The 15,730-nt window shown below is 46.6% G+C and overlaps 2 protein-coding genes across 9 annotated transcripts in view; one reads left to right on the plus strand and one right to left on the minus strand.

The window, feature by feature from the left end:
* The window catches only part of TIAM2 (TIAM Rac1 associated GEF 2), a 137,030-nt gene extending 133,124 nt beyond the window's left edge, over positions 1-3,906 (plus strand). For 4 of the 6 annotated variants that reach the window (XM_049653114.1, XM_049653117.1, XM_049653116.1 and 1 more), the window contains 3 exons: positions 733-820; positions 1,197-1,351; positions 2,916-3,906. In XM_049653114.1, coding sequence (XP_049509071.1) covers positions 733-820; positions 1,197-1,351; positions 2,916-3,508 — 836 coding nt within the window. In that variant the 3' untranslated portion in view covers positions 3,509-3,906. Of the gene's footprint in view, positions 1-732; positions 821-1,196; positions 1,352-2,915 lie in introns of those variants that run through there. The other 2 variants (XR_007462595.1, XR_007462596.1) reach the window with 1 other exon arrangement.
* Positions 3,907-4,076: 170 nt separating this feature from the next.
* The window catches only part of TFB1M (transcription factor B1, mitochondrial), a 79,702-nt gene continuing 68,048 nt past the window's right edge, over positions 4,077-15,730 (minus strand). For all 3 annotated transcript variants that reach the window (XM_049653147.1, XM_049653145.1, XM_049653146.1), the window contains 2 exons: positions 7,443-7,570; positions 4,077-4,428 (listed from right to left, as the gene is read on the minus strand). In XM_049653147.1, the coding sequence (XP_049509104.1) occupies positions 4,188-4,428; positions 7,443-7,570 (369 nt within the window). In that variant the 3' untranslated portion in view covers positions 4,077-4,187. The remainder of the gene's footprint in view (positions 4,429-7,442; positions 7,571-15,730) is intronic.

Raw genomic sequence — 15,730 nt, forward strand, 5'->3', positions numbered from 1 at the left:
GTAAATGCCAACGGATGGCTTTTCTTTGCCAAATATGTCTCTTCATCGTTTCCTTATCTTCACTCAGTGGTTTTCCACTTTTCTGCCTAATATCCTTGATACCCTGAAATTTGTTAAAGAAAGAAAGGTCTACAAATTTAAATTAAAAATATTTTGAGATCCCAGAAAATTCCTTAAGATTAAGCGGTATTATATGTGATATTAGAAAAAAAAAAAATCTTCAGCCTTAGAGAATGTTCAGAGATCCTGTGAGACTAACCATGTTCCGGTGACAATGCCTCTGGTGACAGAAAGGACCAAGAGGCTGAGGCACGTGGCAATGTCCTGGGTCCCTGTTTACTTTTTGTGTGAACTGCTTACCTTTCCTGTAACAACTGACTTTGGGCTGGCCTCTTTTACCCCAAGTACCTGAGCACAGCCCGCACGTGGTTCCTTCCAAGGAATACAGTGAATGGAAGGGGGTTGAAAAACAGGATCCGTTTAATCTGTTGCCCAGAGAGGTGAAATCCAGGGCTAGGGGGAAAGCACGTTCAGATGGATGGAAAACTTTACCAGGAAACATAAAAAGTAACTAAAAAGTACTTAACTTTTGAAAACCATTTGTGAAAGTCCAACATAGAATGAGCCACGGAAGAAAATGAGGAGACTCGGGACAGGGAATATTTGACTTGAGTCTTTTTGTCAACTTCACATCTTTGGCAGAGTTGCAGACCCTTGTCTCCTCTTCCACAGGGACAGAAAATAATTCCATATGGGAACTGATCCATACGAAGTCAGAAATAGAAGGACGGCCAGAAACCATCTTTCAGCTGTGCTGCAGGTACTACTGACTTCCAAAAAATACAGCCGATGGGAATAAGGCCGAATTACGTGGTCTCAAAAAAGGGAGTTTAATTTTAGTGCCCTCCTGAATTTTGATGACTTCAGGTTCACACCCAGCCTCCCCCGACACGGCAACTGTGCCTGTAATAGAACACGTTGATTAAATATACATCCAAATCTTAGTTCTCCAAGGCACTTCAAGAACCATCACTTTTCACTCTAAAAAGAGTGTAAGTGAGGAGACCACAGAGCCCACAGGCTGGGTAACTCGCTGCCGGTCTGTCCTGAGATCAGATGACACCGAAGGACCAGGGCACGTGGGGTTGGAGCAGGACACTGGACGTTACTGCTGTTTTCTCTTCTCTCTTCACCAGTGACAGTGAGAGCAAAACCAGCATCGTCAAGGTCATTCGATCTATTCTGAGGGAAAACTTCAGGCGTCACATAAAGTGTGACTTACCCCTGGAGAAAACGTGTAAGGATCGCCTGGTACCTCTTAAGAACAGAGTTCCTGTTTCGGCCAAGTTAGGTGAGAACTTTGCCGGCCTTGTGTCTATTCAGAAAAACATTCTGAGCTTCTCTGCGAGGATGTATGTTCTTGTAACACGGCAGTTAAGTCCTCCTCGCGTTGTACATTCCCCGGGGGAGCTCCGTAAGCTCTGAAGCAGACACCCGAGTCCACAGAGCGGTGCGAGAAGGTGGTGGCAGTTGTTTTCCTTTTAAGATACCTAAACTGCCTCCTGCTCCCAGACCTTGTAGTAAACTGTAACCACTGCCAAGCCCAAGGCCTCATCTTCCCTCCAGCTGACACAGCTCAGAATCACCATCTCACCTGTTTCTTCCACCGAGATGGGGGGGGCGGGGGGGGGGTGGGGAGGGGAGGCGTGCTTTCGTCACCACCATCATCCCGGTGCTCAGAACGGCTCAGGGCGTCTAGAAAGTCATTGCTTGAAGAACCGAGATCTTCTGCTCATTCTTATCCACTCAGTGAGTCAGCAAGTAAACATTCCAAATCATGCTTTTCTTCAGCTTTCTGCTTGCTCTGTAAGATTTCAGTGTTTTCACCTTCTTTCTACATTGACTATTTTGTTAGCATCTTTGATCTTGTGTGTAGTCTTTTAAAATACTTGTCTTTATTTTGGTCACAATTTGACCTCTTCAAATTTACTGCATACTTTTTCTTTCCCTCTATTGCCAAAATAAGCTATATCCATCAAAAACACACTTATTGTCTATAGAAACCTCACAGCTGGGAGCTCCCCTTTTTCCTGCAACCCAAGAGTGAGGAATTAAACACACACAAATGATTATTCATATTAAATCCCTGAAAGTTGGCTAGAAATGCCAACAGAGGCCGTTGTCATGAGTGATAAAGGGCATTTTTCTACTTTTAATTGAGCAGCAAGGGAAATAAGGGGAGACAATAGGCACAGCAATGTGGTAGAATCTTGGTTATCAAATTACAAAGCACTTTAGTGAAAGAAAGGAACATAGGTTTTATTAATAACTTTTTCATGTATCCATTGGCAGACTAAGAATCCTAGCCCTTGTCATAGTTTATAGCTTGTTGTTCTGGCTAAACAACTGAGCTCCGGTAACTGGTCATCTAAAAATGCCAAACCCTCGAGGCACCTGGGTGGCTCAGTCGGTTAACCGTCCGACTTCGGCTCAGGCCATGAACTGTCAGTTCGTGGGTTCGGGCCCTGCATTGGGCTGTGCACTGACAGCTCGGAGCCTGGAGCCTGGAGCCTGCTTCGGATTCCGTGTCTCCCTCTCTCTCTGTCTCTGCCCCTCCCTCTCTCCTGTTCTCTCAAAAATAATCATTTAAAAAAGTTATTTTAAAAAATGGTCATTAAGAATAAAAATGGCAAACCCTCCAGCATAAAATTCCAAAAAACCTATGTAAAAAATTGGCAGTATGTACTTTTTTTTTTTTTTTTTTTTACCCAAGTCCCAGGATAGTTGCTTATAGAAGTGAGATGGTAAAATCTAAAGGGATTAAGATGTTAGCGCTTAAACGCGCAATGCCGAAATTACACATTGTGGAGTCTGTTTCTCGATCATTGAAGGGAAGCGTGATTTTCTCATTGCAGCTTCCTCCAGGTCCTTAAAAGTCCTCAAGAACTCCTCGAGCTGCGAGTGGCCCGGCGAGCCCAGCAAGGGCAGCTCCCTGGACTCGGACGAGGGGAGCCTGAGCAGCAGCACGCAGAGCAGCGGCTGTCCCCCGGCTGGGAGCTCGCAGGACTCCCCACAACCCCCACCTGCAGGCCCGGCTGACTTGTCCCCCGGCCTCATCAAAGAGAGCGACATTCTGAGCGACGAGGAGGACGACTACCATCAGACCCTGAAGCAGGGCAGCCCTACCAAAGACATTGAAATTCAGTTCCAGAGACTGAGAATCTCGGACGACGCGGACGCGAACCCGGCCGACCGGCGGCCCAGAGGCGAGCAGCCCAAGCTGGTCCGCGGGCACTTCTGCGCCATTAAACGAAAAGCCAACAGCACCAAACGGGACAGGGGAACTTTGCTCAAGGCACAGATCCGTCACCAGTCCCTCGACAGCCAGTCTGAAAATGCCAACCTCGATCTCAGTTCTGTTCTGCAGCGAGAATTCAGTGTCCAGAGTTTAACATCGGTGGTCAACGAGGAGTGTTTTTACGAAACAGGGAGCCACGGAAAGTCATAGGATTTCCGTCCGACGCGGGTTAAATGGCTTGTTTTACCTTTAAACTGGTGGTAAAGTGGAAATTGCAGAAAAACTATTCGTTATTGGGTTTTGTGCAGCATACGTTTTCCCACGAAATAGTTGTAAAGATTTAAGTTATTTTAATTTATTGTAGATCAGAAAACTAGATTAAACTGATCAGAATCTGTAAATTACTTAGTTTATATCCCTTTTGAGCAGGTATCAAAAATGACTTAGGATCCTTAAAATTGCAGTCTATTTTAATTTATGTGGAAAAAGATGGGCGAGTTGTGATTAATAATTTTTAAAAGGTCATTCCCCCCCCCCCCCAATCCTCTGGGCATTTTCTTTGAGCTGTTAGTTTTTGCTTTATTTAAAGCATATTTATTTTAATGTGGGTAAGGGGCACAATGTGCAGATACTTCATTTTTGTAAGGTTGTAATAGATGCTGTTTATACTGAACATGTCCCATGTATGCAGTATATATATTGAAAGAAAGCTTGTACTGTATGTTATTTGATTATTTTCTCTACCGAGTTGTACAGTAAAAGGGCAGTCAGTCACACGTGGTCATCGTATTTTTATTGTCCTTCCATAGTGGACCAAAGAGTGTACCTCTGAGCAGCTCAACTTCGGGAAAACCAACATCCGCAAAGCTGCTCGCCACCGAGGCGGCAGCTACCGTCGGGATCTCTCCTTGTTCTCTCTTTCCTGATTTTTGCTTTTATTTTGCTTGAGTTCTTCTCTGAAATTGTAAGTAAAGAGGTGTGGGTCTTCATCACACATTTTCCGGTACACATCACAGAGGCTCTTAAAATGGGAGACAGAGAGCTGGCTGGGTCGAAGGGTAGGGTCCACGTCTGCCAACTCTAACAGTTTCTCGGTGCTTTCCACGCGCTGAACTTCAGGGAATAACATCCTGAGAAGAGAAGATAATCAGACTGACTTGGGGAACTCTGTGAGTCATGATGCCTCCTACTCTCATTTGAAAATGACATTGTTTTGACAACTGACCACCAGAGGGGCTGGAAGAGACAGCCGGCTGGCTTGGCTGCAGGGCTCCGAGCCAGTGGGGAGGGGTCTCGGTCTCGCCACCAGGCAACAGGTGACACTGAAGGGACACTGAAGGCAGAGCTAATGTGACCTGTGCCATACGTCCCCGTGGGAAGGTATTTTCCACAGCTCCGTCAGTACAAGTATCGTTTAAGGTGACATCTGCTCAGTTCCATTCTTAATGTTTGATTTGCCTCATTTTTAAAAAAATTGCCACCTATCTTAATATGAAACTTGTCTAATTTCTCCTCTATAATTTGAACTTAGCCTTGGGAACTCTACACCCCCCCCAGAAAATGGCCTTGACCTTACTATGCAAAGTCAGAAAACCGGTGACGTGAAAATGCAAACAAGATCATTCTTTTAGATTTACCTTGAGGCATCTTTAAAATTGATTTGAAGTATGTATTTTAAACTTCATCTAACCAAGCCAGACCACTGTTTTAAAATGAATGACAAAACTGACTGAAATGTTGGAAAGCTACCCCTGGATTTTCTTTTTTTTTTTCTCAACAGTTGGAGGCTCTACGGAGCTCAGAGGTCATGGCCGGCTGAGATGGGAGTTTTCCTTACAGGCTCATGGTCCTGGAGTGAAGAACTCCACGTTCCCTACAGTGTCTGGGCAAGCTGTGATCTCGGGGTTTCAGTTTCATATCAAGGAGGGGTTTGATCACTCGGGACCAATTTGTGGGTGTATATGACTAAAGGACACCAAGAGGTCCAAGTGGGTCACGCTATTTGGGGTTCCTATCCGCATAGGGGACTGTGTATATGAAATGAAGGGGCCCATCACTTAGCTTGGAAACACAAGGGCCAGCTCTGGACTCAGGCCAATTTCAGGATTTCCAAAAGTAAAATGTGCTTTTTGTGATTTTTTTTTTTCCCCCTCCACGAATCAGGGCCGTCACATAAAACTGTCCGTCACAGCCTGTGTGGAGCATCCCGGCAGGGGCCCTCGGCCTTCATCGCAGCCAACACCGGGCCAGCTCCGTTCCTTCGGTCTCCGCTCGAGAAGCAGGACCTGTGCGGTGATGTAAAAATCCTGGCCTAATTGGAGTTCACAAACGGCAAGCCCAGGATTGAACCATCAGTCCGCTCAAATCCTCAGGAGTGAGTTTTCGGGGACGGTTTCAGGATGCAGCTGGCCAGCCGTACCTGAAATACGTGCTGAGGGGACACTTCGCAAAACCAGAAAAAGAAGTGGGGGATTTTAGAAAATGGGAGATGCAGGCCTACAAGGCCAGGCCCAGTTTTTAAACACACACACACCTTCCCGCCTTACTTGGGCCGAATTAAACATTTTCTTGGCTGCCACCAGACACAAAATACCACTGTGCTCACTTCAGGGCCTCTGGGGGCACGTGGACTGTAAGCCGCCACGTTCAGGCTGGGTTTGCGGACAGCGGCCACGTGCATGTGCAGAGCAGTGAGCACGGCGGAACAGGGGCTCCCCGTTAAATAAAATACGCTGGCGTGAATACTTGGTGACGCCGTTCTGGCTGCTCCAGTGTTAACTTACCTTCTAGTTCTCATTGTGTCATAGAGCGACTTGATGGAAAGAAAGCACTTAGAAAACCCAAGTAGTGCGAGAATACATTCGGTCTTCATTCCACGTTTCTGACACAGAGCTTTTAAAACCTTTAAATTTCCGGATGGGGTGATAGCCTATTTGTGATTACTAATAAAACTCCTTTTCAACCATACCTGAGTTGATGCTACTGGGGGGCTCCTGGCGGGTCCCCCGATAGCTTCAGGATGGGGACAGGTGCCAAAGGAAACAAGCCTGATCAGAAGGTTGGAACTTTCAGTCTCACCTCCCCCACTCCCTCCGGCCCCCCCGGCCCCCCAGGGAGAGGAGAGGGGCTGGAGACCAAGCTCCATCACTAGTGGCCAGTGACTGTACCAGCTGTGCCTAAGGGAACATCCAGAGAGCCCTTAAATGATGGGGTTCACAGAGCTTCCGGGTTGGTGAAAACAGTGAGGTGCTGGGAGGGTGATGAGCCCAGAGAGGAGCCCTCGGCTCCCACACAAACTTCGCCCTACATCTCCTCCATTTGCCATCCTTGAGTTCTGTCCTTTATGGTAAGTTGATAAGTGAAAGGGTTTTCCTGAGTTCTGTGAGCCATTCCAGCAAATTACTGAACCTGAAACGGCAGGGGTAGGGGGTGGCCACACAAATCCCAGAAATCCCCAATTCATAGCGTGTGGGTCAGAAATACAAGGGGGCGGGGGCGCCTGGGTGGCTCAGTCGGTTGAGCGTCCGACTTCGGCTCAGGTCATGATCTCGAGGCTTGTGAGTTCGAGCCCCGCGTCGGGCTCCGTGCTGACAGCTCGGAGCCTGGAGTCTGCTTCGGATTCTGTGTTTCCCTTCCTCTCCGTTCCTCCACCGCTCATACTCGATCTCTCAAAAATAAACGTTAAAAAAAAAAATACAAGTGGCAACCTGGGACTTACGACAAGCATCTGAAGCGGGGGTGGTCTTGTGGCCCTGAACCCTTAACCTGGGGGGTGTATGCGGCTCCACGTCAGTGTCAGACCTGAACTGTAGGACGCCGGCTGGTCGGTGTCACGCATACAGGTCAGAAGTGCTGAGCGTAAAAGTCAGCTGGCACGGTCGACCCTGACGGAGGACTCCTGGCCCCCGCAGGGCAGGTCATTACCGACCTGTGGCTGTTTCAGGCTGTACTGATGCTGGAGCAATGTGTCCGTGGCCCCAGGGTTCAGTCACAGTTTTGCTGTTTCCTCGTGGCAGTCAAGCTTTGCTCACCTTAAGAGGACCGTTCACAGACAGCTTGAAGAATCCTGAAAACGAAGTTCTTAATCTTTGAAAGTATTAGGATTTTAGAAAGCACGTGGCTGAAAGGAAGAAGGCATTCTTACCCCAGGCCTCGATAGCAGTATTTCCTTCGGAACTGAAATGCGTTCTGCACGACTCTCTCCACCAGCTTGAATGGCTGCTCTATCCTGGGCCGCGTCAGGGGCGTGAAGTGCACCACGCCCACGTCCACCTGCGTCGTGAGCAAAGGTACGTCACTCCGTGGCACGGGAATCTCGGGACTAAAACAACTCATCTTAGTAAAACACAGGCGGATGCGTGGTTGACGGCGTAGTTTTCGTAAACCTTTACAAGGGCTTCGCCTTCGTCCACTGTGGGCAGGTGAGTTGCTGCACTTGGCATTGAGCTCAGAGCGATCACGGTTGCGTCTGCTCTGTAAGCACATCGTGTAGACCTGTGCTTGAGGATCACTTGATCTCAAAATGGAGTTTTACAATGGCCTTTTCAGATCAATCCAAATAATCATTAAAGCCAGTAGGCAGCTAACAGCTTTAGAGGGTTTTATTTAGCTCTGGAATGAGAAAAAACAAGCTGCAGCAGCAGTTCTATGAGGCTGGGCTTCGAAACAGAGAAGAGAAGGCAGATGGCCCCCCAGGGACCACTTAGTGCTAAACTCCCCAGAAAGGGAATCAGTTAGGACACCACTTATTTTGGGTACAGACACTGATTAATCAGCTGTACTGAATTCACGATCGTCATGTGCACGTCACTTTCGGGAGCAACTTTAAACGCCCTGGGAGGTCCAGGCAGGATTAAACAGGAAATGGAAACCACCAAAATGTCACTGTGTTGGTCTATAATATACCCTGTCTTAGTCTAAAACTGGGCTCATGGTCATTCACAAGTATATATTCAGAACAACAAAGGAACAATAGTATTAAAGTAAAGACGAAGACGGAAATGGAGTCCGAGCAGTTGCCACACACAAAAATGCCCGACAGAGACCGTGGCCTGACAAGTGGGAAGTGCGTTCATAATCTACAAAAGCCTTCGTCTCTGAGGAGTTGTTCAATTTGCTGCTTAGAACATCACACAGACTCTCAGAGGCTTAAGAAAGTCTAGCAATTTATGGAGGGGGGTGGTACCACTGCTTTTCAAAAGGAATTCATTCTATATTTTTTAAAATTCCACAGGGGTTACCGTGTTCTCCTGGGAGGCCTTGCTTCTAAACATCCTTGTGGCTCTAAAACTCCTCAAAATTGGCCTGCAGTCTGAGGATGGAGCGTTTTCAGGGTGGAGGGGAAGTACTCGCATATGACGTGAGACCGCGAGGACGGGAACAGAGAAGGCATGCGTGGACCGAGAGTTATTCCACTTCAGGGAGGGACTATCTAATGTTAAGTGTTCTCATTAAATTTTAAGTTTTTCGTATTGTGTTCTATGTGTCGCTTCATCAGTTTCTCCAAGTTCAGCAACAAGTACTGTGGAAAACAAAGGCTTGGTTAAAAGGCCAGGACTTCTGTAGACGTGCACAAAAACACCAACGAACAGGGCCCAGGGTGTTGGAGAGGGCACTGGAGAGGATGAAGACTGGGGGGGGGGGGGTGGCTTCGGGGTGGACAGGAGCACGTCAGTCATCAGGGAGGGAAAGATCGCTTCATCTCAAAGTGTGTCTGTGGCAGGAAAAAGAATCTGAGCGGAGGACAGCGGAAGAAGCCGAAACACTATAATGACTTTGAAGGTCAAAGCCTCTGCTCACAAACTCGGAAAGTTCCATCCCCACCTTTCCTCCTATTTCTCTGGAACGGAGAAGTGAACCCAGCTGTCCAGGAAGGTTCTAGGCCTCGCCCCATCACTCTATACTTCTCCATACCACTCCCCCCCCCACTGAGCCCACTGGCATCCGCCCCTCTCTCTCTGCCGGCCTCCAGGACTCCACTCTTCACAGCCCCCAGCTATGAGCCAGCAGCCTGCCTGTCTCCAGGGAAGCTCAGCTTTTAGCAAATGGGGTACAATCTAAGCCCCAGCCAAGCCCAGGCCATTATCAAAACTCTGTCATGTTCAAATACAATAAAGAATAAAGGCACCGATACAGGGATAGATGCATTCCCCTTCCAGTACAGAAACTGCCACCTCCAGCTTCTCTGGATTTTAAAATTTGGTGCTGCCTTTTGGGGGCACCTGGGTGGCTCAGTCGGTTAAGCATCTGACTTGGGCCCAGGTCACGATCTCACAGTTTGTGGGTTTGGGCCCTGCGTCGGGCTCTGTGCTGACAGCGCAGAGCCTGGATCCTGCTTCGGATTCTGTGTCTCTCTCTCTGGTTCCTTCTCCACTCACACTCTGTCTCTGTCTAAATAAATGTTAAAAAAAAAATTTGGTTTTCTTTTTGCCCAATTTTATTTCTTTGAGATACAGTTGGTGTTTGCAAATATAGAAAATGTCTTACGTTGGTTTTCCATAAAGTCTTAAGCCCTGTACAAATACAGCAGCACCCTAACTGTAGTAGCAGACTTCTAAAGATCGAATGTAGTTCTGATAGTTGAGAGGGCTAACGGTATATCCCAGCTAAAAGAAAATACCTACTCACAATCAAATACAGTTCCTATCTAGTGGAGGACCCTCAGAAAATGGCCCTTCCAGTAATGTGTCCTGCTTCCCTGCAAGACCTCCTGTATCATCCTCTTTTCCACCCCCCACCCCCAAAAGCACTTTTTGGAATTATTGTGAATGATGGAGCCCATTGTCTCTAGAACTACAGGAAAGCTGCTTGGTAACTAGGGTAACAGATACGAAAATGCTTTTTACTTATATTTGAATGCTTATTTAAAAATTGCAACCATTATTTTTCCTTCCTTGAAGTTTAACTCTATTAAAGGGCTTCATTACAACAAAGCAACCAGTACGTAGGCACTAGATGCACTTAACAATTCTATTTTATTGTTGCCAGCAGCTTTCCAAACTCAGTCTATCAGGATACCAAAATGACCTAAGAAAATTTCAAATGAAAGGATTTGTAATGAATCTAAAATATCTGCCTCTCAAATCCACTCGAACATCAATGCTGTACCAAGCTGAGATGATGCTTCTCAACATCAGCAGCCGGGGCTTCACGAGGCTGCAGGCTGAAGTTCCATTTTCCAGACCAGCGTGTCTAGGGTGTGACTGGTTATGACACTGCGGGAGACCTGGGATAAGAAGCCAGTAAATCTCCAATCTCAGACGTTGCCAACTCAGATCCCGAATCAACAGGAGAACAGAGAATGCTGAAGACTGTGCCGCCCAGCTCTTGCCGGGGAATCCTAACAGGGCGGAGAGCTACCTAACTACCCCGGGAAAAGGCACAGAAAACAACAGGAGCCATTCCCTAAGAAAGGGCCCTCCACACTTCCGATGGCATTCGAGACCATTCAGGGACAACCCAGTAGAAAGGGAAAATGTTTAGGAAGTAACAATTTACAATTGGCTGAAGTGTAACCATAACTGGGAGAGAACAGAAGGGGAGAGAAAAAGGGCTACAGGGAATCGCTGAGAAGCCTTCAAGAGCAGTAAGAGGAGGGTTCAAAGGTCAAGGTGGCACTGACTCAGATTAGCGTGGCTGGGGGTGGGAAGGGTCCGGCTGGATCCTGCACCCACCAGTGTCTGACTCTTCAGGTCCCTGCACTGAGCTAACGACAGCCTCCAGTCACAACTTCCTCCGACAAGGGTGACAGGGCGGCAAGTCGTTAATGCCTAGGATACTAGAATTACACGTTTTGTAGAAAAACACTTACAAATACAAATGTCTATCAAATTTCCTATAATTGGTTTATTCTGCCTGTAATCTTTGTCCCAAGGCCAACTTAAGGACAGAATTTCAGTTTTAAAACCTTAAAATACAAACGCTTTGATAGCATTCCAGGTGTTCTGAACCCAACATACTTGACATAGGCTGACACACTGTTATACCTACAAATCTTTCTTTAAAGTTTATAATTTGTGGGGCACCTGGGTGGCTCGGTCGGTTAAGTGGCTCAGGTCATGATGTCACAGTTAGTGACTTCCAGCCCCGCGTCGGGCTCTGTGCTGACAGCTCAGAGCCTGGCGCCTGCTTTGGATCCTGTGTCTCCCTCTCTCTCTGCTCCTTCCCCGCTTGCTCTTTGTCTCTCTCTCAAAAAATACACACATTTTTTGAGTTTATGATTTGTATTTTCTATAACAGTATTAATTTCTCTAGAAGTTCCACCCCACCTTTTTTTCCTCCTTTATATTTTTGAATGTTGTTTTTTCTCTTCCTCCTTGGAATCACAAAACAGTCACAGTACTTCCTCTCAAAGTATGAGCACAAAGAACAGTGAGCTGGGAGTGTGATGAGGAATTAAGGGTAAGAAAGACACACCCACGTGGGGAGGAGCAAATGGACAGAGTGCTTTACAGTGTAAATTATGCATGTAAATGTAGGCATGTCAGTAACTGTATGTATGTAAATTGTGCCTAGTGTAACAACAAGAGCAAGATGAGTCACGGTCTCTTGGTCCCAAAATAGGGAACGAGTTTCAGGGAGGTGAATGCTTAATTCTAAACAAAGCACAAGAGGGACAAGAACAAACACTGGATTGAGATTTTCTGTTACATTTAACTTGGAGTTCCTGGACGATCATGGGGAAAACCCCTAAAACCATGAGCTTTCCCACCAACCATGACTTTGGGGTTTGTGAAACAGCATCTGGAGGGGCCCTGCTCTCTGGGGCCGCAGGCTGGTAGCACACGGGGCCATCACGAGGGCCCAGCCTCTGCTTTCGCAGCGCCCCAGTGCGATCTGTTCTTCAGGGACAATGTCAATCCAGGCGGACTCACAAGACACTCAATGAGGACTGCTGCTCTCGAAAATATTAATATGAAAAGACTCATAAATGAACACAGATGCAAATATATTAATTCACAAGGAGCCACGCTGCCGAAGAGACTAGGGGCTATCTTCCAGTTACCTTGTCAACTACCTTCCCCTATGTGCATATAAAACGACAAAAACCACCCCTAAATGCAGGTCCCGTTACTATCAGAAGACCGCAGAGCGACACGGATGGGAGCAAGCATATACGGACTGGTGGCCGCCATGGTCACTGGTGTCTGCCCTGAGGGCCTGACCTCTCACTGGCACAGGTGGGGCCGGACTCTCCCGGTCCATGGGTCCCGCACCCAGACCGCCGCGTTCCTTGTGCTGACGTGTTGTTCCTTTAAATATCCTCATGTTGTCTGGCTCTTCTGGTTTCTGACTTGAAAGACATTCTGTCTTTAAAAAAAAATTTTTTTTTAATGTTTATCTTGAGGGAGAGAGAGAGTGCGGGCACAAGCAGGGGAGGGCCAGAGAGAGGGAGACACAGAATCCCAAGCAGGCTCCAGGCCCTGAGCTGTCAGCAGAGCCTGATCTCGTAACCGCGAGATCATGACTTGAGCCGAAGTCGGACACCTGACCGACTGAGCCACCCAGGTGCCCCAGAGATATTCTGTCTTTTGAAAGGCAGATTCTACAGCTGCTAGATCTCACCCCTTACCTGCTTATCTTGCTAGTTTAACTCACGGAGCTCTGGGGTCTCAGAGTCTTCCCTATATACCTATCACCAGAGATTAAATAAAAAAAAATAAATGATTCAAGCTGACGCAAGCTTTATAATCTGGCAAGATCACAAAGTCCTCTTGGACTCACCCAGGGCGCCAGAGTGTGGGCTGGGGCTGGGATGCAGGACACCTTGCTGGGCAGGAGGGGGGGGGGGGGGGGGGGGGGGGGGGGGGGGGGGGGAGAGAGAGAGAGAGAGAGACAGTCACAGGGAAGAAAGGCAAAGAGGAACAAGGCAAGAGAAGCAGTCGGTGCCGAGGGTCAGGCCTACAGAAGGCCATTCAGCCCACAATCTTGGATACGGCCGGTAAATGAGGAGGTTTTAAAGAAACCCGTCCTGCTCTTCAAAATAATGTGCAAAGAGGATGTAACAAATACATGTTTACGCTGCTTATTAGACTGAAAAAATTACATCCATCTGCAAATGTCACCACAAAATCCAAAGATAGTCTTAATATTCTAAAATCATGTGAGGAAAACAGAAAACGAGTCCTCAGGATACCCTCCTCTGAAGACATGAAAGGGAGAAACAAAGCGTAAAAATTAGCTAACAGCTAATAAACAAATGTAACTTACATAGACACCCCCCCCCCCTCCCCGCGCATGGTTTGCTCTCTGTGCTTTCGGCTGCCCCCAGGCAACCTCAGTCTGGAGGCAGAGGACCCTCCTCCTGCTACAGTGCCAGAGGATCCGAAGTAACCTACCACTATGTCACAAGTGCCTACATCACTCACCTCCCTTCGTGTCACCACGCAGGCATTTCGTCAGCTCACATCGTCGTCATGACGATGACATCTTACTGTACAGTAAGATATTGAGACCTCACACACGTTCTCTTACAGCATATTGTTACAAGTGTTCTACTTTGTCATTAGTTGCTGTTGTTAATCTCTTACTGCACCTAACAAATTAACCTTTAGGTATGTATACACAGGAAAAACACATGGTATATATTGGGTCTGGTACTCTCTGCAGTTTTAGGCATCCACTGGGGGTCTTAGAACATATCACATGTGGCTAAACGTGGGGGGGAGGGTAGTACTCTATGCAGAAACATACACCTGATTTGCTATAAAAATCAAAAGAATTAGGCTGGCTTCAATGGACGTTTGAGAACACACAGAAACCATGAAAATAAATCTTCATTTTAAACAAAGTCCTTACTACAACCCACTAATCTGTAAGCTACCAATCTTCAAAGTTAAAGTCTTCAGGCTAGCCTGAAGCATTATTTTAAAACTAAAATGACCATAAAGATGGAGGGAAATGATGAATTAATCCTGCTCATAGCTGATACTATTAATTTCCTAAGACTGGGTCCGAAGAAAACATTAAGATTAAGTCAATCACTTTAAATCTGTGGGACGGGAATAGGTAACCACTTTTTCTTCTGCTGCACTTTCATTATTTTCAAAGCTGAACAGAAAGCAAATAAGAGAAGACACTGTTTTTAAAATCAGAACCCAGACTTTTCACTGGAATTAAGTGGGCAGCGTTTTATACATGCCGTGAGTGGGCACCATCCCAGACCAATGAAATAAGAGCCGTGGGGCCTGGGCCTCGGGCTTTTTTTAAAGCTACGTGATGGCCCTGTGTGGGCAGGGGTGAGAAACACAGGTCTGCTGAACCTCATACAAAAGTATGTATTGTTGTTACTTCTAAAATACTCAATTATTTGGTCTTTCAGAGAAAAGAGAAAAGCTTGTCTGACTTTCAAATGATCATTACGAAGAAAAACACACTAAGGAAATCATATGCAATTTTTTCTTAAAAATACCTACATGAAAACATTTTAAAGAAAATAGATGGACTGCTGAGTCACTGGACAGTTAGTCACGGACTCTGCATGAATGAGAAGTGTTTTTCTGTAAAGCCATGGAGATGTGGGGTTTTTTGTTTGTTTTTTTCTTTTTTCCACCGTTATCCAGATTACCACAGAAAGAAAAGACTCATTCTAATGAGATTTACAAATACATTCTTCTCTAAGTGGAGGCAGGGAAGTGCTAGGGGTGTACGAAAGGCTTCAAAAATCACAGTACCCTGGGCCCGTGTCCCATTCCTGCTATGTACTCATTTTACAACCTTACTCAAGTTACTTCACTTCTCTGGGGCTCAGTTTTCTCATCTGCAAAATGAGGACTCCTACGACCTCACAGGGTTGTCTTGAGAAGCAAGCAGCACAGCGCCTCAGGCAGTATCTGGCATTACAGGAAACGGTTTTATGAACAGTAGGTATTAGTATTAGGCCCAAATGACAAAACTGAAGAGGGACAAAATGACTTAAAACTGCAGTCTCATTTAGAAAGGATACAATTATACTTTTAACCATACAAAGGTATAGTTTGTTTATCTACTCAAAACTAGCTTCTGAATTCATTCAACAAATACTTAACTGTGCCCTTACTACTCCTGGCACAGGAGACTCAGCAGTGACGGGGGACACACAGAAATCCTTGCTGTGTGAGGTTCTTAAGCCAGGGAGTTAGAGGGGCTCAGAGGTGGGGGGATTCTTGACCTATTGTGAAGTTTAGAAACAAGATGATGTGTTAATTAAGTGGATGTTGGGCATGGAATCCAGGACGCCTTTAAGACCTGGGACGTGCCAGTTGCCAGGGTGAATTTGGCATCAACGGACGTGGGGAAACTGAGCAGAACAGGGGTGGGGAAGACCGGTCCTTGTCCCCGGTAGGTCTGAAATGTAAGTGATGTCACATTGGCACTTGGATATACAGCCGGGTGTTCAGGGGAGAGGGCCAGCAAAGAGGCATGAACTAAGGTAAAGATAAGATTTATCTTCAA

This window comes from Panthera uncia, assembly GCF_023721935.1.
Source record: "Panthera uncia isolate 11264 chromosome B2 unlocalized genomic scaffold, Puncia_PCG_1.0 HiC_scaffold_24, whole genome shotgun sequence".
In the NCBI taxonomy this organism is placed as follows: domain Eukaryota; kingdom Metazoa; phylum Chordata; class Mammalia; order Carnivora; family Felidae; genus Panthera; species Panthera uncia.